Source organism: Schistocerca nitens, chromosome 3, assembly GCF_023898315.1.
Source record: "Schistocerca nitens isolate TAMUIC-IGC-003100 chromosome 3, iqSchNite1.1, whole genome shotgun sequence".
NCBI lineage: Eukaryota > Metazoa > Arthropoda > Insecta > Orthoptera > Acrididae > Schistocerca > Schistocerca nitens.
Genome location: NC_064616.1, coordinates 527,126,372 through 527,154,253, shown reverse-complemented (window position 1 = coordinate 527,154,253; position 27,882 = coordinate 527,126,372). Strand labels below are relative to the sequence as shown.

The 27,882-nt window shown below is 41.6% G+C and overlaps 1 protein-coding gene across 1 annotated transcript in view; it reads left to right on the top strand.

Moving 5' to 3' along the window:
• LOC126249318 (tachykinin-like peptides receptor 99D) overlaps positions 1–27,882 on the top strand; it is a 386,848-nt gene that overhangs the window by 77,049 nt on the left and 281,917 nt on the right. The window contains exon 2 of the mRNA XM_049950972.1: positions 24,020–24,216. Within this exon, the coding sequence (XP_049806929.1) occupies positions 24,020–24,216 (197 nt within the window). The remainder of the gene's footprint in view (positions 1–24,019; positions 24,217–27,882) is intronic.

Genomic DNA, 27,882 nt, shown 5'->3' with positions numbered 1-27,882 from the left:
GTAAGGTTAGTATTGCCTCACGTGTTCCAACATTTCTACGGAATCCAAACTGATCTTCCCCGAGGTCCGCTTCTACCAGTTTTTCCATTCGTCTGTAAAGAATTCGCGTTAGTATTTTGCAGCTGTGACTTATTAAACTGATAGTTCGGTAATTTTCACATCTGTCAACACCTGCTTTCTTTGGGATTGGAATTATTATATTCTTCTTGAAGTCTCATACATCTTGCTCACCAGATGGTAGAGTTTTGTCATGACTGGCTCTCCCAAGGCCATCAGTAGTTCTAATGGAATGTTGTCTACTCCCGGGACCTTGTTTCGACTCAGGTCTTTCAGTGCTCTGTCAAACTCCTCACGCAGTATCTTATCTCCCATTTCATCTTCATCTACATCGTCTTCCATTTCCATAATATTGTCCTCAAGTACATCGCCCTTGTATAAACCCTCTATATACTCCTTCCACCTTTCTGCCTTCCCTTCTTTGCTAAGAACTGGGTTGCCATCTGAGCTCTTGATATTCATACAAGTCGTTCTCTTCTCTCCTAAGGTCTCTTTAATTTTCCTGTAGGCAGTATCTATCTTACCCCTAGTGAGACAAGCCTCTACATCCTTACATTTGTCCTCTAGCCATTCCTGCTTAGCCATTTTGCACTTCCTGTCGATCTCATTTTTGAGACGTTTGTATTCCTTTTTGCCTGCTTCACTTACTGCATTTTTATATTTTCTCCTTTCATCAATTAAATTCAATATTTCTTCTGTTACCCAAGGATTTCCATTAGCCCTCGTCTTTTTACCTACTTGATCCTCTGCTACCTTCACTACTTCATCCCTCAGAGCTAACCATTCTTCTTCTACTGTATTTCTTTCCCCCATTCCTGTCAATTGTTCCCTTATGCTCTCCCTGAAATTCTCTACAACCTCTCGTTCTTTCAGTTTATCCAGGTCCCATCTCCTTAAATTCCCACCTTTTTGCAGTTTCTTCAGTTTCAATCTGCAGTTCATAACCAATAGATTGTGGTCAGAATCCACATCTGCCCCTGGAAATGTCTTACAATTTAAAACCTGGTTCCTAAATCTCTGTCTTACCATTATATAATCTATCTGATACCTTTTAGTATCTCCAGGATTCTTCCAGGTATACAACCTTCTTTTATGATTCTTGAACCAAGCGTTAGCTATGATTAAGTTATGCTCTGTGCAAAATTCTACAAGGCGGCTTCCTCTTTCATTTCTTCCCCCCAATCCATATTCACCTACTATGTTTCCTTCTCTCCCTTTTCCTACTGAGGAATTCCAGTCACCCATTAAATTTTCGTCTCCCTTCACTACCTGAATAATTTCTTTTATCTCGTCATACATTTCATCAATTTCTTCATCATCTGCAGAGCTAGTTGGCATATAAACTTGTACTACTGTAGTAGGCATGGGCTTTGTGTCTATCTTGGCCACAATAATTCGTTCACTATGCTGTTTGTAGTAGCTAACCCGCACTCCTATTTTTTTATTCATTATTAAACCTACTCCTGCATTACCCCTATTTGATTTTGTATTTATAACCCTGTAATCACCTGACCAAAAGTCTTGTTCCTCCTGCCATCGAACTTCACTAATTCCCACTATACCTAACTTTAACCTATCCATTTCCCTTTCTAAATTTTCTAACCTACCTGCCCGATTAAGGGATCTGACATTCCACGCTCCGATCCGTAGAATGCCAGTTTTCTTTCTCCTGATAACGACGTCCTCTTGAGTAGTCCCCGCCCGGAGATCCGAATGGGGGACTATTTTACCTCCGGAATATTTTACCCAAGAGGACGCCATCATCATTTAATCATACAGTAAAGCTGCATGTCCTCGGGAAAAATTACGGCTGTAGTTTCCCCTTGCTTTCAGCCGTTCGCAGTACCAGCACAGCAAGGCCGTTTTGCTTAATGTTACAAGGCCAGATCAGTCAATCATCCAGACTGTTGCCCCTGCAACTACTGAAATGGCTGCTGCCCCTCTTCAGGAACCACATGTTTGTCTGGCCTCTCAACAGATACCCCTCCGTTGTGGTTGCACCTACGGTACGGCCATCTGTATCGCTGAGGCACGCAAGCCTCCCCACCAACGGCAAGGTCCATGGTTCATGGGGGAAGCCAATTTTATTATCACTTCCGATATAAGAAGACTTACCGAAAAACTAAAGTTTACATCATTAATAAATGATTTGTTGTGCATTCTGTTTGATGGCTATTTACCTGCCTCCAATCTTGTGCTTATGGTATGACAGTTTTTATCAGTATCCATCTCGGTGGCAGTGGATGAGTATTTTACTGCAGACTGACTTTTGCGCTCTTCTGGCAAATGTCGTGTAAGACATCTGAAAAAAATGGCTCTGAGCACTATGGGACTCAACTGCTGAGGTCATTAGTCCCCTAGAACTTAGAACTAGTTAAACCTAACTAACCTAAGGACATCACAAACATCCATGCCCGAGGCAGGATTCGAACCTGCGACCGTAGCGGTCTTGCGGTTCCAGACTGCAGCGCCTTTAACCGCACGGCCACTTCGGCCGGCGCGGTAAGACATCTGACACTCAACTAACAGGAGTAATACAGTTTCATTGTGTACTTCGCAAATATACTCCAAACCCACTAATCGCTTTCGCAGTAGAACTCATTTGTTCCAATGCAAGTGCGCAGCCGTTTCTTCCATTACCTAAAAAATTTCTGCATATCCTTTCCCTAGATGTGGTGTATGAGCTTAGCTGGTTTCGCTAGTCCTTGAACTGCACGGACCAGTCCGTTGGCAACTAATCGAGCATTAACACTCTTTCGATGGAGTTTATCACAGAGAATGTACTCAGTTAATGGTCGGAAAGTTCCACACAGGGAATTTACGTATAACGTCGCCAAATGAGACGTGCTAGATGTTATCATGGAGATAATTTTATGGTGGTTACCTGGTCTCAGTCACATCCATGAAGAGACAAACATGGTAATTCAGCTATGGATAGAGTGATATTTTGAACTTAGTTCCTATGCATTTATTAAATTACAACTAGATGTGAGTACTTCTCAGCGGTATAAGTATTCCTCTATGTTTAAAAGTAATTAAAGTAGAGACAAACTTAAAGGGAATTATTAAAAACAACTGACCTGGATGTGATGATGATAAATTCAGTACTGACAGACGTGGTGACTATGTCCTGCTGATGTAGTTGATGTTGGTATTGGTGCATACGTGAGACGGCTGAAAGCTAAACGATGTAGTATGATGACCACGTTCAAGTAAATTAGATTAAATGGTCATGCTGGGAAGATGAGGAAGGATATGCTGGTAGAATACTGACTTAGCTCTCGTGGATTGGATATTGGTAATTCCGAGTTGTAATTAAGCTGTGTGGGTAACAGTAGAATCAGATTCGTTCCTGCTGCAATTGATACCACTCTGGTCAGAAGTTCAGTAGGCATCAAAGCTAGACAGGTTAGGTGGTGACCTTACGGTTGTTGGAAGCTGAGCTCCGAGCACTGGTGAGGGTTCTTGCCTTATGCCCGGAGTCAGTGAAACAGCGACATCTGTAACAACATGTTATTAACGTGATTGCCCCAATAAATACTGACTTCTCCGGTACGCAGATTGGCGGTTGTTGTGGAGATGGAAGCCCAGGCCCCCCTGAACACGCACAGCGTAGAGCCAGGAAGTTGACACTTGTGCAGCCTGGGAGGCGGTACACCGGTGCCCACCCAGCAAGCAACAGATCGCAGCTCTCTGTCAGTCGGCTTTGTCCTACACCAGAGGAAGGCCCAGTAGGCCCGCATCTTTTATGACTTACGGCTGTGAGCCGTAGGTAGTGGCAGAGTGGAGCGACGGAGTTCAATAGGCACGTTGCAGACTCGTATCTGAAGTCTAAGTGGCAGCAAGCAGCACATCACGGTGCGTCAGCAGGTTTAACCTGGAAATAGCGATACTGTCACTCCATCGGGACGTTGATGCAGAGAGAATGACCATACACTGAGGACGAGACGTCTGAAACAGGGATAATTAAAGCCAGGCATCGCGTCAGAGTAGCAGGTTAGCGGCATTTAGCCTTGTTTAACCAGTTGTGTCAGTGGTCCTGTCCGCACCGTGGTGTCTCAGTTATGATCGGTTTTCCCAGCCTCTGAAATCCTCAGCAGTACTAGAAAGCCTTGGAGAGGCAGAGTTCGGATGTTGCATGTAATTACTCTGTACTGCAGAGTCCACAGAACGATGTTCTGGGTGCTGTCATGCTACTCCCTTTGCGAGCCTTGCTGTGGCTCTGCTCACTGTGTGGCCATGAAATAGACCGTTGCTCTGTGTCTGAAGTACTGGCACTCTCTGCATGCTCTAGATTATGATAGTGGCACACGGTCTGAGACGGAATTCGTTCCTTTACCGTCTAAGTCGACCAATAGCTTCGAAAATTTATTGGTACACCTGGGAACAGGTTTGCTGTGTAACATTGCTATAGAGCTTAATGAAATTCCCAGTCTTGCTAGACCATACTTTCTGATGCAGTACAGCTTATGATGAAGCAGAAGATCATCACAATCTATAACGACATGGACCAAAGGCAGTGCATAATTCCATATCCACAGCATCGAGTACAGCGCACTGACCACCGCAGCCTAAGACCTATAGGTACAGCAACAACCAAGTAGCGGTGAGACACTTCTCTGTTTCAAGCTACTATAGCAGACCAACACTTGCGCCTAGCATAGTGCCCACTTTTCGGAACATTTTCACGTGGTACGGGCTCTCGGTAGTGGTGTGTCTTTCACATGGTCGCTCCAGACAACAGTATTCAAACCCTCGGACCAGTCAAGCAGATTATCGGCAGGGCAGGGCGGTGTTACGATCTTCGCTATGTATCAGATGATGCCACGAGACCTACTGATGCAATCATAATTGGTACAGCTTCAGTATATTGTGATGTTCAGCCTGTGTCAGTCGACGCTGTACTTATGATGTCGCTGCCACTGCCGTCTGCAGACCATGAACCGCCGACTGTTGACTGACCACCCAGGCCCTTGGCAAACGTTTCTTCGCTGCTACCTCACAATTAGAGGTGTGAAGTGATTCCAGCGTGTTCCATGCTATAGGGGTCAGATGCCTCCTGATGACACTCTCCAGCATGCGGTCCCATGGACAGTTTCACTGCGATGGCTTGTCGGGTTCTGGCCACCAGTCACGGTGTCAGTGTCCCTCTATCGCTCTGCCTGCCGTATGCCTCTAGGGTACTCACTGATGTGTTAATTTAGAATAGAAGTAAAGAATCTTAACAACAAGTTGCCTGCTTCCATCGTGTACACCTCCAGACACCTCTGGCAAAGAGCTGCTCTCCCACCTTTTCATGCCGATCCCCATTACATGTGACGTCTAAAGAACAATTGGGGATTGAAATGATTGATCAACGGAAGGCAGAAAAGGCTGTGATTCAGCAGCAGTGGCAATCAGCGCAAGAACTGAAATGAGTACTGACATTTAAGTTTCTTTGGCCTGTGTTTTTTTTCTCCCTTGCCTTCCTTTTCTGTTTGGGTATATTGTACACTTGTGGTGACAGTAGTAAGCATAATGTCTGTTGGTGACAAAATGAGGCGTTTGTTGCATCAGATTGTCAGGGTCCAAACTGATAATGAAGTGTATCATATGGATGTAGAACAGTTAAGGGAGGAAAGAAGGAAACTTAAATCTTAGCATACCTTCACCCTCCTTCATGACAGTACTGCGACATTGGTGGCGCCATCTTTTTTTGATATATTGTGAGAAGATATTTTGGTTTTCTTTTGGTTAATTTACGTACAGCAGGAAGGTTAGGCAACCGGATTAACGAGCAGTTGTTAAGTTCGGATGGATTAAAATTAGTAGACAATGCCAGAAAATATGTAATATGCAGTGAGAAGCTAAAGAATGTTCAGTCCTTGGTGGACTGACAGAAAGAGTTACTGGTTCGTTAGAGAAGAAGGAATACGTTTAGGTACTATCATGAACAGTTTAATGTTGTAGTATAAAAACAAGGAATTTTGTGGAAATCTTTGGGGAACTAATCAGGAAAATCAACATTAATACGTATCAGCTGACTGATAATGACAGTATCTATAGGTACATCTTGTAGGAAGTGAAACAAAGAGTCTTGACACAATTTCACTGGGTCTACTGGCTGAAAAGTTGTGTTTTGTATGTCAGCAGCGAACCGTGTGAGCTGATTTTCACATGACTATTGCTTTCTCAATCCTTTTCCATTTATAAAGAACATATTTTCGCTATCGTCAAAGGATTCCAGTCTCAGAACTCTGGGACGTGTGGTCTTCTTCTTTTGGTTACCCCGTTGTCTACATCACTTCTTGCAGAAATCATCACATTTAATTGTATACAGTATATTAATACCCGAATTTACTAACAGCGTGTAAAAACAGCTATAGTCAAAGAAAAACCAGATTTATAAAATTGGTGACTCTCGAGATGTATGAACACTATAGACAGCGTTTTATTCAAAGTGATCCACAATAATGAAAAAAAAACTGATCTGGCGTTCTGTAGAATTTGGTGTAGCAAACTACCTAAGCGATGGTACTCCAGATCTGAAAATTGGGAACTTAACAAGGGTTGCTCACCACCTGAGTTACAATAACTGTGAAGCCAGTTATACTGAAGAACTGCGAGTGACCTAAAAGCTTATCAGTGCAGAAGTGGAAAAATTGGGAGCTTGCGCTGCAGGACGTGGGCCGTGGTGAATAGCTAAGCACCGGCCTCTGGCCTGTTTCCCGCTGCTGTCCACCGTCTGTTGTGGGGAACGAAATGGCTAAATGAGAGTCGGTCAGGAAAGAAAAATCTACAACGGGGACACTGTTTATTTGGTCACGGAGACTGAGCACTAGTGCCTGCAGTGCCTTTCTGTACTGATTCGTTCTTTCCGAGGGAAACGTTAAGTGCAGCAATTGCTAACGCTGCGACAGTTGGAGGATTCCTGGCGGCGGTCAACTTGGGTGGAATAATCCGCGTCGCTGAAGTACCTTGGGACTGCGAAACTAATTTGCGTGGGCACTACTGGCCGGGCGGCACGAAATTAATTCTGGACGCTTGGACTTCGGTGAAGTGGGGTAGAGAGTCCACGCGCGTATTCTCAGTCCGTATGAAAGCTATACCATTTCAGCGTAAGAGCTCTGGGCGTCCCACAGATTACGTGTGTTTATGTCACTGCCATCGTAGCAGAATTCCTATTTACCATTCACTATGTTTGGTGGAATACTTTAGATTAGGTTTCATAGAACCTTAACGAAACAATAAATAGAATACTACTGGTAATAGATATAAGGCAAATCGTACTTTCATCTTATAGCAAGGATCAGAAATGTATGATAAATGAATCTTTCATACCAGCAGTTACGAATGGTAGATACATTTTCATTATTGGCACCGATGCTGAGTGGCTATAGACGAGTTCCTGTGAGAAAAAGAACTTAGAGTCGGTGGCCGTTTACTCGGGTGCTTCATTGTATATCAGTATTCGTCGGTTTGTAGTCAGTGTGTTGCTGACGGGCAATGCGTGGCTCTCCTGCCTCTGTAGGAAACGGGTGTTTCGTGTCTGACCAGATGATCAGATTAATGACTCAGTAACCGGAAAAAGGTTCCTTGTTTAACTTCTCGTCAACAACGACGTCACTTTACATGAACCACTGCTTTTAATAGGAATAGGATAGGAGAGCAAAGCGGCGTTGACATTTTCAAAACAACAATCATGGCATTTGGCTTAAACTTTAAAGGCAAATCATAGTGAACTAAACTTGGATGGTCGGATAAGGATTTGGACCCCTTCACTCCTGAACACGAGCACGTTATCCTACCAGAGCGCCACGTCGATAGATTACTTTGACTGATCACTATCGTTTACACTAATGAACCAGTTTGGATACCTTTCAATGTCAGGGACAGCTGCACAGAATCTCTACCACGAGACTATTAAAGACTTCCTTCACTCAGACGTTTTGTGAAAGTCACTCCGAGTGCTCCTTCATTGTTTGACTAACTTGAGTTGTGAATCCCACCATTTTTATAATAGGAGAGCAACATCTATTGTTGTAGAGAGACGAATTCATTTCTCGCGTTACGAAACACACAATTCCTATAAAAATATTCCTTGTCAAATCATTCCAAGATAATAAGATTCTAAGAGAATATACAAATCAGTGTGTCCCGTTGAAAATTGATGTCTTATGACCCTTGTACAGAGCTGTAGTTCATTCACTGATCACTATTGGTAACACTGCAGACCATCAGAAATAACAATTATCGCCACGGTGCGGAGGGACACATGTCTATAACGCCGTTGCCTGGCAACATATATTGTTACCTGTATTCTGGCATACCTTCGCATACACAGAATAGTATCTCACAGTTGGTCTTACCCGCTATATTTGTTATAATTCACTGACTTCAAGGAGAACCCACCTCAAAACAGTCACTCAAATCTCCTGGAATCCAATCCAGTAAGAAATGAAAATAATTAGCTCCGATAAGAGAGTAACAACCACAAAATTGTGAAACCAGAAAGAACGTGTCAAACAGTATTAAACTGTTGCAGAGACTCACCCAATGCCGTGCCCCACTACTTACATTTAGTTTACTATGTACAGGCGTGAGTAAATATGAACGACCAGATGTAGAACACAATATCATTAGTGTTTCATAAAATCGTTAGGAACTGATAAATATATGGGTTTCCTTGGTGACTGATTAACGTATTCCACTGGTTGCATGTTAGCGTCTCTCCAGTAGTCTGACTGGGACTGTAGTGTCAACTTGGCTAACTTGACATATAGTGCCTAATATAGTAGCTACCACCATGGATACTACGAGATGGCTGAAACTATTATAAAGTTTGAGTTTAGATTATCAGAATTAAAATAAATTAACACAATTTCAAATTTTATGGCATGTATTTTAAGAACAGAATAAACGACTTCACATTATGCGACTACTGTAAATTGTTAGACTATTAAAGGCATAGTTAATGTATTTTTAATTGGCTTGGATGCAGCCTACAAATCATGCATGTGTAATATGTATTTGTGAATCGTGTTAGACCTTTCACATAGGAGGAGCTGAATGGATAAAGCCTATAACACGATTCCTTTAGAATAAGTATGGGGAAATCTGAGTAAGTAGAAATATTATTAAATGATAAAAAAGACACGAACGTTTATATTCTTAGATTTAACAGTGATCAACATTTACAAGAACGTGCCACACTTCTAAACATTGATTTAAAGTTACTAACAATAGTTACAGGGTAATGTCACAAATCATAGTTTGTATTTATTAAATACAAATACGATATAAACAAAAAATACATTTAAAACAATGTAATGTATTGTCTAATAGAATTAAATGCTACGTTGTAAACAGAGTCCTTAAATAAATAGTCCACGTTAGAACATCAAATGTATCTATGTATAGCTTCAAAATATACTGAAAAACTAAGAGATCCATATACTTAACTAGAGATCACTGATGCCACGATATTAAATTACAGTTAAAACTGTTTCGTAAAATTCTAGTCATATCAATATAAACATACAGACATGTAATTTTCTCGAACTATACGATCTTTTATCAGTACAAAAGGACCTGTTGTACTGACAAATAAGATGGGAAAAACGATTCAGTAAAATAAGGATATGTATTTAAATATATGTACACTGAGTTACAAAAAAATCGGTACGGACGTATGAGGATGCACTGTGCTGGAAGCAATACATGGATTGGCCGCGGTGGTCTCGCGGTTCTAGGCGCGCAGTCCGGAACCGTGCGACTGCTACGGTCGCAGGTTCGAATCCTGCCTCGGGCATGGATGTGTGTGACGTCCTTAGGTTAGTTAGGTTTAAGTAGTTCTAAGTTCTAGGGGACTTATGACCACAGCAGTTGAGTCCCATAGTGCTCAGAGCCATTTGAGCCAATACATGGATTAGGGAAGGATTACTGGTGCACCAAGACGTTGACTCCGACGTCGACAAGTAAAACAGGCATACAGGCCCTCCCAGAAAGATAACTAAGGTCGTCTCATTGAACTGAGATTATGGTGAAAAATATAGTTTTGTGGCCAAAAGAATGGGGAATAAAATGGTGTATTGAAATTCTGAATAAAACCAACCAGCTTTCAGAAAAGAAATTGTTGCTGTACTCTTTGAACGTCCCTCGTACATCAAATAATGTATTGAATGCATATTACATGAAACTTAACATTATTACGTAAAATACACATTGCTCTTGCTGCTCAGTTTTCCTTCCCTAAATTACGGGAAATTTGATACTGATCTGGTGGAATACTAAGTAACAAATGCGTTAGGTCTTCATAAATATGAAGGCTTGCTGAAAACTAATTCCTCCGAACTTTTTATGTAAAAACTCTTAATTTTTTTTAAACAAACAAACTTTGTTAATATTCTACGACTTTACACTTCATGTCTACTTATTTGCAGCTCTCTGCCGCTAGAGTTCACCGAACTGTAGCGAGTTACATAGCGGTCTGTAGTGTCATAATGTCGGTGCGTGAGAAACTACTGGCTGTAATTCAGTTTCGAATTCGAGGAGTTCGTCATACCAGAAACACCCCCTCCTTCAGTATGACATTTCTATACCACACCTGTGCAGCGACATTGGCAACAATCGCACGCCTTGCGTTCGCTGTCATCCTTCACACAGTCCCGATTTTGTCACATTCGAATTTCATCTGTTTCCAGAAGTTAAGGCACACCTTTGGGGTTGGCAAGGTCGCAAATGTGTTTAAGCTCAAGTGGCTCTGAGCTCTATGGGACTTAACATCTGAGGTCATCAGTCCCCTAGAACTTAGAACTAATTAAACCTAACTAACCTAAGGACATGAGACACATCCATGCCCGAGGCAGGATTCGAACCTGCGACGGTAGCGGTTTCGCGGTTCCTGACTGAAGCGCCTAGAACCGCTCGGCCACACCGGCCGGCCACAAATGTGTACATGACGTTTCCATTGAGGAAAAATGTTTCTGTTGCAGCTAAGAGAGATTAAATACGGTATACCGTACAAAATTGTAACCAGTGGGTCTGAATGGGTTAATAACGAATGTCATGTGTGAGTGTCATTTCCTGCATAGCGTTTTAGGTGTATGTTTGAAGTAGTCATGTTGAGCCTGTTTGGTTCCAATGGATGAAGTGTAATTTCCTGACGTTACAAAAGTCTGACTTATTTTGGAAATTTAGCGTCCATCGAAATGCACCGAAGTTAGTGAAACTTTATATGGAGTCAGTTCTTTCCTTTCCAGTAGTTAAGAAGCGGAATACGGTGCGTATTTCGAAGACGATCCGAGTAATGTACGACTCAAAACTGCAAACAAAGGCCCGCATCTCGTGGTCGTGCGGTAGCGTTCTCGCTTCCCACGCCCGGGTTCCCGGGTTCGATTCCCGGCGGGGTCAGGGATTTTCTCTGCCTCGTGATGGCTGGGTGTTGTGTGCTGTCCTTAGGTTAGTTAGGTTTAAGTAGTTCTAAGTTCTAGGGGACTTATGACCACAGCAGTTGAGTCCCATAGTGCTCAGAGCCATTTTTTGCAAACAAAGGTGAAAACTTTTAGAAAGTGTAGAATTAGCTATCGGACGATTGTCAATTAGGGATGTACGAGGTATGTAAGTATTTCAGACCCAAACAGTGTGTTACACATTGCCGGCAAAATTATCTGCAAGTAGCCTCGCGTGAAATTTCTACTCCGTTGTAGAGTTATAATGAAAAGCAAATGCGAAACTAGAATTTCTCAGCTACATTTTGACCCTTTTGTAACTAATACGCTTGATTCAGAGAGGCGAAAATAAAACAGCGATGGAGGCTATGAACAGAAGCGGTTGGCTAAATAAAGGAGAAAGTGCTTTCTCCCGTTGGTCCCGGTGGAGGTTCGAGTCGTCCCTCAGGCATTGGTGTATGTGTTTGTCCTTCGGATAATTTAGGTTAAGTAGTGTGTAAGCTTAGGGACTGATGACCTTAGCAGTTAAGTCCCATAAGATGTCACACACATTTGAACAATTTTTTGCTTTTTCCCGTGTAAAGTAAACAGTGTAACAACGGGCTAGTATTATATAAGGTTCTCTATCTCAGCCGGATCATCTCTCTTCAAGACAATGTACCACAAACCAAAGACATTTCAGCTATGAAAGGATGGATGCTTTTGAACTACGGATTGTCGAAACAGCCACCCTATCACGAGACTTTTCACCCTTCTACTTCCACCCAGTCCAAATCTCAGGATGCTTTTGGCTATAAGAAGTTTCGAGTGAAGCGACAACTGGCAGCAGTAGATATGAACTTTATAAAAATTTACGAAGCCGCAGTTTATGGTAAGAATGTAATGAGCAGAAAATCGTTGAACGAAACAGATGTTCCTAAAAACGCCTCACGTCGGAAAACAAATGAATTTTCACTCAAAAAATCAGTTTTTTACTTTAGGGTCAAGAACATCATTGTCTGCCCTCGACTGATAGCATGAAGTCACTACATAAATAAGAACATAGTAATTAAATTTCCATACCATAGAAACCTTATGTTAAAAATAAGATAATGAACGTGCATCAGTTGGAGTACAGTTGCAACAGTTACGCTTAGATTTAGAACGTCTGCGCATCCGAGAGTATTTCCTTGGGTATTGTCTCTGCATGGAAGGAAAGGCAGATCCCTAGCGCTATCTTTGCAGAATCCGAGCGAAAGCGCTGCTCCCCGTGAATGGGAAAACGGGTGTGCAGCTCTCTCCTTGGGCGCACTCCAGACGCGCTGCCTGCTCCCGCCCACCACTCGTATCCTTCTTCCCGCTTTCCGTTCTGCGTCAGCTCGTCTGTACACGTCGCCACTGTGGAGTCCAGACGTAGTTTCCAGCGCACTTAGTATAAGTTTTATTTTTCGCAGAAACTACGCAAGAAATGCGGACCGCTTTACCTCCCATTAATGAGATGCCTGCCACGGCCGAAAGAAATGTATTGCAGCACCGAAATAAAGCAGTACCATTTATACAAATTTTTGTACTGAGAGGCATAGCACCGCTAAGCTTGTCTGACCGAATCGACAAATTAGACCCAGAAGACTACCTATGGGTGGAAGATTGGCACGAGCTATGTACATGCTACATCTGAAAAACAACAAGTTTTTATAATGGAAAATACGTTGTTCTTGCGTTGTTGTTCTCGTGGCCTTCAGCCCGAAGACTAGTTTGATGCAGCTCAGTATGCTAATCTCTCCTGTGAAAACTTCTGCGTCCCTGCCGCACTTACTGCAACCAACATCGACTAGTGTAGTCAACCCTTGAATATCGTACGTTATTATTACCCTCCACACTTCCTCCATTACCAAACTAACTATTCCCTGATGTCTCAGTATGTGACCTATCAACGGAATCCCTTGTTTAATGATTTTCTGCTAAACGTTTCGTTTCTCCCCAGCTTAATTCTAACCTCCTTCGTTAGTTTTCCAAACCATCCAGAAAATTCTGTTCTTCTGTGTGCTGTTTATTTTCCAAATGTCTCTTCCGTAGATGGCTACGCTCTTGAAAATGCATCCAGAAAAGACATCCTACCGCTTAACTTTATATTAGCTGTCAAAATTTTTCGCTTTCTCAGCAATTCTTTTCTTGCTTTTATTAGTTTCTTTCATATCCTACCTGCTTCGGCTATCGTCAGTTATTTTTCTGCCTGATTGAATTCAACTACACTCCCTTACTATTGTTTTACTCTTATTGTCGTTCGTGGTTCCATTTCCGTTAAGTGACCGTCTGATCTTCCAAGAAGATTACAGTCTATCACAAAGATTCAGTGTCATCGGCAAAACTTAGTTTTTGTTTCTTTTCGCTGAACTTCCGTTTCTAAATTTTTCTTTGGTTTCCTTTAGTGTTTGCTCGAGGTACTGACTGAATTACAAGATAAGTCACTCCTGTCTCAAACACTGCCTCCTCTTACGGGGAGCACAATTTTTGCTAAGAGAATTCGTTATGGAATATCAGTTGCAACGTGGTTCCCATGCGTTATATTTCGTGTATATGAATCCCGAGATAAGACTGACGTTTTGAAGCAAGTGTAGCAGAACTCCAAAAGAATTACCGATTCCGGTGTCAGTGAAATCGAGATTCTGTTAAAACCTTTGGAGCGGTATAGATACACAGTCACGAAGATCACAACACATCTTTCGTTAACTATGTTAGCAACATGGTTGTAGTCCACAAAGAAATGCTCTCGAAAATCAGAAGTAGTGGAATCGTGCTCCGGTTGTGGGCGGTAATCTATTCACCAAGTACTGTTCCCAATTAGGAAAGCGAAATGACAAATACGTAAAATATCATGAATCTCACATTCAGGTACGGTGGTTAGTCATCATGGCCTAGATACGCGTGTTGGCAAATTGCGTCGGAAAAACAGTATGTGTAAGTACACGTTAAATTCCTTAGGCTATCTCTAGCATCTGAGGAACGATTTTAAATAAAATATTTCGAAACTGGCAATGACATTTGCTTCACATTACACGAAGGATAGATCCTAAACATTATGAAAATAGCACAAAACATTGTAAAAATATTTCTTCGAAACTTTCCTCAGTCCTTTGCTTGTAAAACGATGAAAACTGTATGCTAAAACCTGGGGAAGGACGCGCATAAAACTTATATAAATTTAAAAGAGCATTTACGAGATGAGCGGGTTGTTAAACACATGTCGCAGCATGTTCGCGTCCAATGACGTCTATAGGTTGAGGATGACACAGCCGTCGGGCAGCACTGTTGGGCCTTCCTAGGCCTGTAGGGACGGATTGTTTTTACGAAATAGGTGGAAAAAGGAATGGGTACAATTCAGGACAGATCTCATTTCTGAGCTGCCGATGGGGAAAATACAAGGTATGTGTGCAGGAGAGACTGATTACATAATTCATGAAGAAGCTCATAAGTTATATTTTGGGAAGGCAGGACTAATAAAGGTACCTGTAAAAAGTGTAAAGAAAGACCGTTGATACCGCTTTTAGCAGTGGTTCAAACTGGCACTTGAAAAGATGAATCGAAGTTGTGTGCTTACACAGAACGATGGCGAAGAGTAATCTGTACATGAATGTGAATGTAATTGTAATATATCGTAACAAAAGATTATTTTCGAACTATGTAATAAGAAAAACAGTACAAAATTCTTTGGTCCCTGGGGTCCACCTTCTTCTGATCTATTTGTTTGTTACTGGTACACGCAATCAGAATATAAATAAGGAAAGACTTTGCAGCTCCATGTCATCTACCGTAGGGGTAAGGTAAAAATAAATTCATTTCCTACCACCGAAGATCTGAGTCTCGTATTTCTGGACAGTTACAGTACACTACTTAACCTTCTGGAGTGAGATATGGTCACCCACACAAATAATCGTTGAAACACGTAAGTAGTAACATCTAAGTCATGATAGGACAGAGCCGGCCGGGGTGGCCAAGCGGTTGTAGGCGCTACATGCTGGAACCGAGCGACTGCTACCGTCGCAGGTTCGAATCCTGCCTCGGGCATGGATGTGTCTCATGTCCTTAGGTTAGTCAGGTTTAAGTAGTTCTAAGTTGTAGGGGACTGATGACCTCAGAAGTTAAGTCCCATAGTGCTCAGAGCCATTTGAACCATATTTTTGATAGGACAGCAAAATTAAGCTTTTCCCTTTTTTTTAACCATCATTCATCACTTTTAATATTGTACATAATTAATGAGGACTAAACAACATTAATACGTAATTTATTAACCAATTATGCAAGCAACACACCAGTAATGTTTCTATGAAGGCTTTTGTGCTTTCTTTCGCTTACTGAGTGTATGTGCCATTCGTGTGTTAAATCGCCCTCCTTGTCGTTGCTTTCTATCCCGTTAGTTGACTCACTGTTAAGATATGTTGAAAATGTTTTGAATCTTGCTTGTTTAGCTCGCCATGAAAGGAAAAAAGCATTTAACGCACAATTATACTAAATAAAGTTTATTACACTCAATACCCCTCCCCGTAACCATTTCGGAGACTATATCGCTTCCTACTGGATAGTCATTTTAAATAGCTCAACGAATTATTTTTGTTTCAAACCCCCTGATAATAAGTCGACTGTCATTATAGATGCGAAGCTTCATTCCAGCGGAAGGATTATAAAGCACCTTAAGCAAAGACTAACTTTATGGTCTACTGATAAGACTAGCCAGTAAATACCAGTACTGTCACAAACATTTTTCGAGCAGTAAGACTGTACTACAAGTTATTGTCTGAGAACAGTGTCTCCCAAAGATCCAAGCACGCATTTGAGACGGAAGGTGTGGGTTTGCTCGAGGAGACTCTTGATTCCTCCTTCATTCCTGTTCGAAGGTTTCCAAAGCCTGTAATAACAATAGTAATAATTATAATGATAATGAAAATTTCGGGTTTGTCAATGGCGTTGTGCAAGGTGTCTGAAATGGACCTGACTTCAGCGACTTGCTTGTCTCTAACCAACCACAATTATCCAGTCGGAGACAGGAGAATCCGAACCACCTGTCTTTTTTGCCGAATCTTCGCATCGTCGAGAGATGAAGGATGGCTTCAAGTCAGACTGAAAAAAAAACCGTCATCTGATTAGGGTTCAATCCCGCGACTTTCAGTTTCCAGGCACGCGTGTAACATTACGTGAAATATTATACAACCTGAGAAAATAAACAAAAAATTTCTCGTTTTACTGGATCTGTTGATACACGACTACTGAAGTTGTTTCGTATGATGGAACAGCTTCACTTCTGGCAGTCCTTTGTCGAAGTAAACTACGAGTCACAATTTTGTATAGGAGTCACGTACTTTGTTTACTCGGACCCGTCAACTTTCTTTGCTTTAGCTTTACAATACTTTCACGTTTCATAGTGTTCTAGACTAATGTTATTGTAGGACTTGGGCTCATTCTGAAGCCTTTTTCTGGATGGTTTTATAGTGGACTGGAAATCATTTATTTAAACATCTTGTTATTTTGAGTATTTAGTGAAAGATACGTGTTCGCATGCATCCACGTAATGAACATGCACTGTAAAACTTTTACTCATTAACGCTGATTTCAAAACGTTCGATCAAGTTTTAATATTTGCAGCCACGTGATCTTTGTGATGGGTTTCTTCGGTTATAGTCGTCTTTGTATGTCGATAGGCAGCTCCTACACTGTCAGACATGTACGGTTTTCGATTTTACTAATTAGTGCTTTGTTGTCTTGGACATATTTCTGAAGCAATCATTGTGTGTTTCTATAAGAAGGAAGACAAATTCCCATGAACTTGGTTGCAGAAGTTAATCCATGTGAAGAGTTTTTTTTATAACGGACGTCAATGGTTACATGAAATGGATTTCTCAAACACGTGGAACATCCTCACACTTAACAAAAATGTGGAAAATTATACTTAACATATCTTCACAGAAAAATCTCTCGCGGTGAATTTTATTTTACCACTCTGATGTTGGCAGAATTGAACCGCAAAGAATGTAGTGCCAAAGAACATCAAACTGAGGCATTTAGGGGGATGGATCTAGTTCTGACAAACTGTGCCCAGTGTCATCTGCATCTGTTACCCTACAGTTTTATAAATCGTATTACTTTGCAGCCTGAAAGAGAGAGTGACGTGATTTTTGCCCCAAATGTATTATTAAAGAATTATTTCACTCAATACGAAGGCTTGCTGGAAAGTAATGACTCCAAATTTATGTGCAAACTCTTAACGCTTTTTAAATAAAACGTTAACAATCTACATCTTAATTCCTCACATCTAGGTATTTATTTCTCAACGAAGTCACCTTAGTGACGAACACATGTCTTCCAACGAGACACCGGTATGTTGACATAGTCACTGTAGGGTGTTTGACTCTTTTGACGGAGCTATAACATCACCTCTACTTGTACCGTTTCATCACTATCAAAGTGGAGTCCTCGAAGGTGTGCTTCAGGTTTTGGAAACAGATAAAAATCGAATGAGGCAAAGTCGGGACTGTATGAAGGATGATCGACGACAATGAACCCAAAGCGTCGGATTGTTGCAGATGCCGCAGAGTTCGAGTGTGGTCTGAAACTGTCAACGAATTCCGAACTCTATAACAGCACTCTGTCTCACCCACCGACACAGTTTACATCTATCAGACCCCGCTACGTTACACGCAACAGTTCGGAGACTTCTACAAGCAAAGGATGCAAATTTGGTTAGAGAAGCGAGAAAATCAACCGAGAAATATGAATGATAACAGAATATAAAATTTGGTGGTCTTACTTTTCAACACGCCCTCGTACATATGCTGAACTAATCACCTGCATGTGGAAGTATATTATGCGTAGATACCAGGGGTTGCTGACATATTCCATGAGTTAAACAGCCTCAGAAATTGTAATTCATAAAATTATTATGAAACATCATTCAATATGAGCGATAGTATTGAAGTGAGAATAGTGGGATTAATTCACTTTTTAAAGTGTCTTTTACTATCTGAAACTGAAGCTTGTAGCAATAATCGAGTCCTATAGTGCTATTTAGTGTTCGTATACAAAGCCAAAAGCCCATTATCTAAGAGCAGGACCTTTGCTGACGACATTCACGATAAGCCTGCTATCATCTGCGGTAGGCCAGTGTTGTGTTAACACACTGGCTGATACATGCGCTCAAGCAGTAACACAGGTGAAAAGGAACAGTGTAATACGTGACCATCCAACGCTCTTACATAAAACTCGTACGCCATTTTCAGAATGACACGTGTACATGAGAAATTCTGTAAGTATTCTATTACGTACTCAGAATATCAATTTAACACCTGCCGATGTCATCCACGAAATCATACTAAAGTAGAATCAACATTTCAACTAAGCCTAAATCCCCTATGAAATTTAGTGTGTTCAGCAGAGTACGCTTTTCTTCTACCAGCTGTGGAAGACTTCTAGTTGATATGGAGTTTTTCTTGCTGATTCACTGCTAATAAGTATTCGGATTAGCTACAGAATATGGTAAGGTCCGCAGAATCTGGTCGCGAGGTAAATCGAGTCTGTTCAAAAAATTTCCGCCTGGTCCTCAGACACTAAAAAGCTACTCGTAATCACCTATTTCGTCCAAACTTGTCGCGTATGCAAGGCCTGGCCATAGATGAAAGCGATAGAAGCGGGAGCTCCAGTTGGTCAAGCATTTACAAAAAACATAAATTTTGGCCCGGTTATTGTGAGGTACAAGCCGTTTAATTTGACGTAGATTCCAGTAAGTGACTGTCATAGCGGAAAGAATCGGAAGGTTAATCCGAGGGTCGTTGGTTCCAGCTACTTTACAGAACCTTATTTCCTTTATTTTCAATTTTTACGTTACCTACTCTACAAATAAACCGCAATGAAGCTCAGTGTATCGCATTTACTAATACTTTCATTAAAGACGTGAAATTCATGGGAAAAGGAAACTTTGGGATTGTGGATAAAGACCTACGTGCAGGAGACACATTTCTTCTTTTTGATTAGCTCGCGGAGAGACAAATGAATCTTCAGTTATACGAGACGGTTTGCCATCATGCTGTATTAAAGTTATTACTCTCAAATGCTCTCCGCTAGTGCAAACCTTCGATGTTTGTTTGTGTTGTGAGATAAAGCATTTGATCAAAAAACTTTAGAACTGATCTTATCCCATAGAGAGAGAAAAAGAAGTCTCATCCTGAGGATAATGCCAATATCTGGCGAAATGATGCATTATGCGTTATTTGCTGCCAAACGGCGCAGTGAGAGCTAACACTTTATTAATGTAAACCAAGTTTGTTTTACTACAGAAACTGTAAAACAACAATGTAGTTTTTAAAGTGCGTCGTTCGTAACAGCGCAAGATACGGAGGTAACTGTTGTTTCCTCTGTTCTACATTGCACGTCGCCTTAGCACATGTAAATCATCAACTGTAAGATAATAAATGTATATAATTTTATTTGTGAAATCTCGGGTACTACTTACAACGCCTTTCTGAATTTTATTTGATATCCCAGATTTTCAATTCCCTATCCCTTTCACACATTTAATGAAAATACACTCCTGGAAATTGAAATAAGAACACCGTGAATTCATTGTCCCAGGAAGGGGACACTTTATTGACACATTCCTGGGGTCAGATACATCACATGATCACACCGACAGAACCACAGGCACATAGACACAGGCAACAGAGCATGCACAATGTCGGCACTAGTACAGTGTATATCCACCTTTCGCAGCAATGCAGGCTGCTATTCTCCCATGGAGACGATCGTAGAGATGCTGGATGTAGTCCTGTGGAACGGCTTGCCATGCCATTTCCACCTGGCGTCTCAGTTGGACCAGCGTTCGTGCTGGACGTGCAGACCGCGTGAGACGACGCTTCATCCAGTCCCAAACATGTCCATGGGGGACAGATCCGGAGATCTTGCTGGCCAGGGTAGTTGACTTACACCTTCTAGAGCACGTTGGGTGGCACGGGATACATGCGGACGTGCATTGTCCTGTTGGAACAGCACGTTCCCTTGCCAGTCTAGGAATGGTAGAACGATGGGTTCGATGACGGTTTGGATGTACCGTGCACTATTCAGTGTCCCCTCGACGATCACCAGTGGTGTACGGCCAGTGTAGGAGATCGCTCCCCACACCATGATGCCGGGTGTTGGCCCTGTGTGCCTCGGTCGTATGCAGTCCTGATTGTGGCGCTCACCTGCACGGCGCCAAACACGCATACGACCATCATTGGCACCAAGGCAGAAGCGACTCTCATCGCTGAAGACGACACGTCTCCATTCGTCCCTCCATTCACGCCTGTCGCGACACCACTGGAGGCGGGCTGCACGATGTTGGGGCGTGAGCGGAAGACGGCCTAACGGTGTGCGGGACCGTAGCCCAGCTTCGTGGAGACGGTTGCGAATGGTCCTCGCCGATACCCCAGGAGCAACAGTGTCCCTAATTTGCTGGGAAGTGGCGGTGCGGTCCCCTACGGCACTGCGTAGGATCCTACGGTCTTGGCGTGCATCCGTGCGTCGCTGCGGTCCGGTCCCAGGTCGACGGGCACGTGCACCTTCCGCCGACCACTGGCGACAACATCGATGTACTGTGGAGACCTCACGCCCCACGTATTGAGCAATTCGGCGGTACGTCCACCCGGCCTCCCGCATGCCCACTATACGCCCTCGCTCAAAATCCGTCAACTGCACATACGGTTCACGTCCACGCTGTCGCGGCATGCTACCAGTGTTAAAGACTGTGATGGAGCTCCGTATGCCACGGCAAACTGGCTGACACTGACGGCGGCGGTGCACAAATGCTGCGCAGCTAGCGCCATTCGACGGCCAACACCGCGGTTCCTGGTGTGTCCGCTGTGCCGTGCGTGTGATCATTGCTTGTACAGCCCTCTCGCAGTGTCCGGAGCAAGTATGGTGGGTCTGACACACCGGTGTCAATGTGTTCTTTTTTCCATTTCCAGGAGTGTATTAATAAATACAATACACTGAGCTTATTTCAGTTTACTTGCTGTGTTAGTTTTCTGTTAGCAGAAAAGCCAACACCGTGTTACGAGTGGAGGCCGAAATGCACGCGTTTTAGCTCACGCAGGCTGGCGTGAAGAGGGAAGAACTATACTGACGTGAGGCCTGGAACATGACAAGGAATGAGAATTCAGAAAGCGGGTATAATTAGTTTGATACTTAACTTTAATCCATTAATGATGAACGTCGGTCTTGACGGTACATGATTCACAATATTATCTGTTCAGAATACATTCTTGAAGTAATTATAGTAACTGAATATGGCGCCTTGCTAGGTCGTAGCAAATGACGTAGCTGAAGGCTATGCTAAACTGTCGTCTCTGCAAATGAGAGCGTATGTAGACAGTGAACCATCGCTAGCAAAGTCGGCTGTACATCTGGGGCGAGTGCTAGGGAGTCTCTCTAGACTAGACCTGCCGTGTGGCGGCGCTCGGTCTACAATCACTGACAGTGGCGACACGCGGGTCCGACGTATACTAACGCGGCCAATTTAAAGGCTACCACCTAGCATGTGTGGTGTCTGGCGGTGACACCACAGTTAGTAACCTAAAAATGAAGATAAGCAAAAGGTTCTACAAGTAGACTTGATACCCATGATCCTACGATTAACATTCCGCACTCTTTATGCTGCGCCAATCGCTGCCGGGAGCCTGCACTAAGTGTCTCATGCCTTGCCGGACCAGAGCCGGAAGCTCCACTTTATTTCTAAACGCTTCACCATCTACAGCTCCTACTTCTGACACATTCATTTCTGGTCAAGCCCTGCGTATACCATAAGCGTGGACGAAAGCGATAATGACGAGACGTCACGGTCCCCATGTAACTGATGAAGAAAGTGTTGCACATATAGCGGTGACTGTAGGTGCTCAGTGTATCATTTGGAAACCAGTAGATATTGCTAGGTTTGTTCATCGGTGAGTTAAGGTTTGTGGAAGTTGGAGCCGCTTGTCTTAAGTTCTGAAAATATTCTTCTTCGCGAAATAGTTATGTTTTCAAATCAATTATTTTTGATAATCCGTTTAATAATTTATTGTGCATTCGTTGCATAATAGATTTATTTCTGGAGTAGAGGTTATGTTGTTACCTGCGCATTATTCACTTTTACAGGACTATAAGCTTAACCCTTTGAATCCAAGCAATACGGAAAATGTAATTTTACATTTTTCCCAAGTTTGTTCTCTTAGTAAGCAACGTATATAAGAAGAAATTATTAAAAGCTGTAAGTGACTGCTACAATGCACTACATGCGTAGGAGTGCCAGTGTTTGCTACTAGTTGTCTCTGCCTTCCAGTAGCATCGGTGGTTTCATGTTAAAGGCACTGGTACCACAAAACAAAACGAATAAAATGGTGGATTAAGCTAAAGGACCCTGGGGCTCAGAGAGTTTATAAAGAAAAGGCTTACATTATCTTCGAATAGAGTCAGTATAATGCGGTCAGTATCGATAATATTATTTATGTTAATTGATTTAAATTATTATTTTGTCTTCATTTTGCATTATTTTTTAGTGCAGGTTTGATTCTTTGTGGATCGAAAATGTGATGCAAAACTTAATTAAAGAACGCAGTAGGAGCCAGCCAGTGATATTTCGGTTCCGCTTTCTTGTGTAAAAAAACGATTTTTAAGACAGAAATGGTTCTTCAGCATACGTGGAACGTGGTCAAATAGCATTTCGTAAGAAGCAAGAAAGACCAAGGGACAAAGGAAATTAACAAACTCATATTTGGAAAATGTATGAAGGCTACATGGATGAAAGCGAAAACAGCATCGACTGCGGATAGGTGATATGTTTCAACAGCTGTTTTTCCACCGAATGAAAACGCAGTGGTTCCTAGAACATTAGTTGTTACCGTCTAGTACATCGGTGAGCCAAGAATACACACCAAAGGAAATGGAGCTTCGGTCTGTGACACCGCCTTCTAATCCAGTTCATGATAACAATGTCACACCTAATTCTTCTCTTTTCTCCCACGAATTGTTCGTACATCCCCAGAAAACGTACATGAAACCGTAAATATATACGAAAAGAAAAGAAGAAAGTCTTCTCAGTGAGACAGATCAAAGAAACGTCAGGTTAATAAGTGACTCCACGTACATGATGAATTATCAAAGTCAGGTTCATCAGAATCCTCTGAAGTAACAGATGAAGATAGCTATAGATATTATGAACTTACTTGTAGAAGACGAATAGATAGTGCACCTTATTCTTCAGCTTGAGTTCTTGTTGCAGTGAACAACGTATATTTATTTTATGTGTTATAATCCGTATGCGAAGGACACAGCACTTAAATATTTACATTAAAAACCTTTTCATGTGAAAATATGTCTTCTGTTTATACTTAACGAAGTTTGAACGATTTGGCCAATCTTACCTTCTGTAAGTATGTAGACAAAAATGATGAGACTCGCGTACATGCATGCCCTGTAATTTATTGTAAGGAGGAATATTAATTAATCACTGTAAAATTTATGAGTATACTTAATGAAAACATTTAATTGTTTTTCAGGTGGTGAAAATGATGATTGTTGTTGTGACCATATTTGTGGTCTGCTGGCTGCCTACACATATCTATTTTATCGTGCTGTCCTACGTACCATCTCTCAACCAGTCTACATATATCCAAGAACTGTACCTGGGTATTTACTGGCTCGCCATGTCCAGCACCATGTATAATCCTATTATCTACTTTTGGATGAATTCCAGGTTAGTAATACTGAATTAATTTCATATTTAATGGCAATAGTGCAATAGTACGTTGCAAAACACATAAACTGATTTAGTTTCGGTTAGCAAAATTTAGAGATTTTATATAATTACTGTTTTATGTGTCATGTATAGTTACATACGTTCACTGTGATCTACCAGCATGAAACGTGCGGTAAGTACCAGCCTGCCGAGCCAATCACCAGTTACCGTATAAAATAGCTCATACCATACAACAGGGATATGAAGTAAACTCTGGCCAGTGTTTCTTATACTAAACAAAGTGTGTGTGTAAAAAAAATCGGTACAGCCATTGCTGGTTTGCTGCCATTCGTATTAGTTCGAGAGAAGCAATAACTATGTAAGTTGTAAAGATATAAACTAGAAGGAACATCATTCGTCACGTTCATTGTCCGTATGTATTAAAAATGCCACTGTACGGATTAAGAAAGTTTTTCTCGTTTTCCTGGAATTTGGCTTGTATCTGTGTTCATAATCATAATTTTCAGTTAGTTACAAATCCTCAGAGGTTTTATACTGCAGAGGAATTCAGCACTTTATCATGGCAAGGAACACAGATATAGAAGAAATCGTATGGACCAAATAGTGGGCCTGTTCAAGTTGCAAGGTAGTGTCTAATTTTCGAAGAGTAATTTAATTACCGGTCACATAACTACTCTGGATAAGGACTGGAAATATGAAAGTGACTGGAAGATTGTTTGGACTGAAATTCTCATATGCATAGCGAATGTAAAGCCCATAAACGCTTTACATCGGTGAAAATAGTACGGATTTGCTCAAATTTATACCATTCCATGTGTTGTACACATCCATCTTGTCAAGTTTACTTCACAGTGTCATGTCAGCCGATTTTTTTGATAAGTGAGTAAGCGTCTCAAGATGTCTGTGTAAGATAACTTTCTACAATCCATAGTCAATAAAAAATATTACAAATTCTCTGGACACACAAGAAAAGAATACAGTACTTCTACTTGCCATACCGGTACAATTTAGCTGGTCTGTTGAGTCCTGAAAGGCTAAAAAATTGATGATCCATTTTGAGGTTGTCTGAATTACATCTTTAGATTTGGTAATGTGAACTTTCTTCAAAAGCTTATACTTACAATTGTTGTTGTTGTGGTCTTCAGTCCTGAGACTGGTTTGATGCAGCTCACCATGCTACTCTATCCTGTGCAAGCTTCTTCATCTCCCAGTACTTACTGCAACCTACATCCTTCTGAATCTGCTTAGTGTATTCATCTCTTGGTCTCCCTCTACGATTTTTACCCTCCACGCTGCCCTACAATGCTAAATTTGTGATCCCTTGATGCCTCAGAACATGTCCTACCAACCGGCCCCTTCTTCTTGACAAGTTGTGCCACAAGATCCTCTTCTCCCCAGTTCTATTCAATACCTCCTCATTAGTTATGTGATCTACCCATCTAATCTTCAGCATTCTTCTGTAGCACCACATTTCGAAAGCTTCTATTCTCTTTTTGTCCAAACTATTTATCGTCCATGTTTCACTTCCATACATGGCTACACTCCAAACAAATACTTTCAGAAACGACTTCCTGACAGTTAAATCTATACTCGATGTTAACAAATTTCTCTTCTTCAGAAACGCTTTCCTTGCCATTGCCTGTCTACATTTTATATCCTCTCTACTTCGACCATCATCAGTTATTTTGCTCCCCAAATAGCAAAACTCCTTTACTACTTTAAGTGTCTCATTTCCCAATCTAATTCCCTCAGCATCTCCCGACTTAATTCGACTACATTCCATTATCCTCGTTTTGCTTTTGTTGGTGTTCATCTTATATCCTACTTTCAACACACTGTCCATTCAGGGTCAGTATTGCCTCACGTGTTCTAATATTTCTACGGAATCCAAAATGATCTTCCCCGAGGTCGGCTTCTACTAGTTTTTCCATTCGTCTGTAAAGAATTCGCGTTAGTATTTTGCACCTGTGAGCTATTAAACTGATAGTTCGGTAGTTTTCACATCTGTCAACACCTGCTTTCTTTGGGATTGGAATTATTATATTCGTCTTGACATCTCAGGGTATTTCGCCTATCTCGTACATCTTGCTCACCAGATGGTAGAGTTTTGTCACGACTGGCTCTCCCAAGGCCGCCAGTAGTTCCAATGGGATGTTGTCTACTCCCGGGGCCTTTTTTCGATTCAGGTCTTTCAGTGCTCTGTCAAACTCTTCACGCAGTATCGTATCTCCCATTTCATCTTCATCTACATCCTCTTCCATTTCCATAATATTGTCCTCAAGTACATCGCCCTTGTATAGACCCTCTATATACTCCTTCCACCTTTCTGCTTTCCCTTCTTTGCTTAGAACTGGGTTTCCATCTGAGCTCTTGATATTCATACAAGTGGCTCTTCAAAGGTCTCTTTAATTTTCCTGTAGGCAGTGTCTATCTTACCCCTAGTGAGATAAGCCTCTACATTCTACTTGATCCTCTGCTGCCTTCACTACTTCATCCCTCAGAGCTACCCATTCTTCTTCTACTGTATTTCTTTCCCCCATTCCTGTCAATTGTTCGCTAATGCTCTCCCTGAAACTCTGTACAACTTCTGGTTTAGTCAGTTTATCCAGGTCCCATCTCCTTGAATTTCCACCTTTTTGCAGTTTCTTCAGTTTTAATCTACAGTTCATAACCAATAGATTGTGTGGTCATAGTCCACATCTGCCCCTGGAAATGTCTTACAGTTTAAAACCTGGTTCCTAAATCTCTTTCTTACCATTATATTATCTATCTTATTCCTTCTAGTATCTCCAGGATTCTTCCATACATACAACCTTCTATTATGATTCTTGAACCAAGTGTTAGCTATGATTACATTTAGTGTATCGTAAGTGAAACTAGCTAAAAGGGTACAGTATTCAGTTAATCTGATGACTCTTTCAAGATGTCTTGCGTATCATGTTGCCTGTTTGTGATTCGTCTTAAACCGACAGGAAGTGATATGGGATCATACACAAATAACCCTTTACCTACGGTGCCGCTTGAAAAAGTGATAGTCTTTTAGTGACGCGTAAGCGTATGAGCCATGTCGTTTAATAAAGCCTTTACCACATGTTTGGGAAATGTAACTTGCAGTTTCACTCAGTAGAACGTGAGCTATCGAAGAAATGAAGCGACCTTTGCATTATCTAACATCATCTTACGCAGAGACTTCTTACGCGTAATTCTTTCTTTTTACGATGTTATAATAAATATTCATTTTACATGTAATTCTTGAAGTTATCATTGTTTTCCAAGTTATATTTATCTCGATTACACGGTATGTTACATAGATTCCTTAGTTCTGTGACAATACGAGGGATTTTAGTTGTTCATTAGTTAATGTTGGGCGCTAAAACATTTATGAGGGTTACAGAACAGTTTAACTGCGAGCGTTCGTTTTCAGGTCATTAGCGTAATTTCGCTTCAACTATTGTGAATAATTTTGTGTGTATGGCTTACAACGGCAAAGGACCGCTGTGAAGCTCGTAGTTCCTTAACTCGTCAGTGCCTGTGTATTTTCAATGTGTTCAACATGTCTGCGTGAAGCAATATTTGTGGTATACACCTGATCTCTTTATCACTTAATTCAACAGCAAGTGTATAAAATTTTTATTAATGTAAGAGGAGAGAATACCCGAGAAA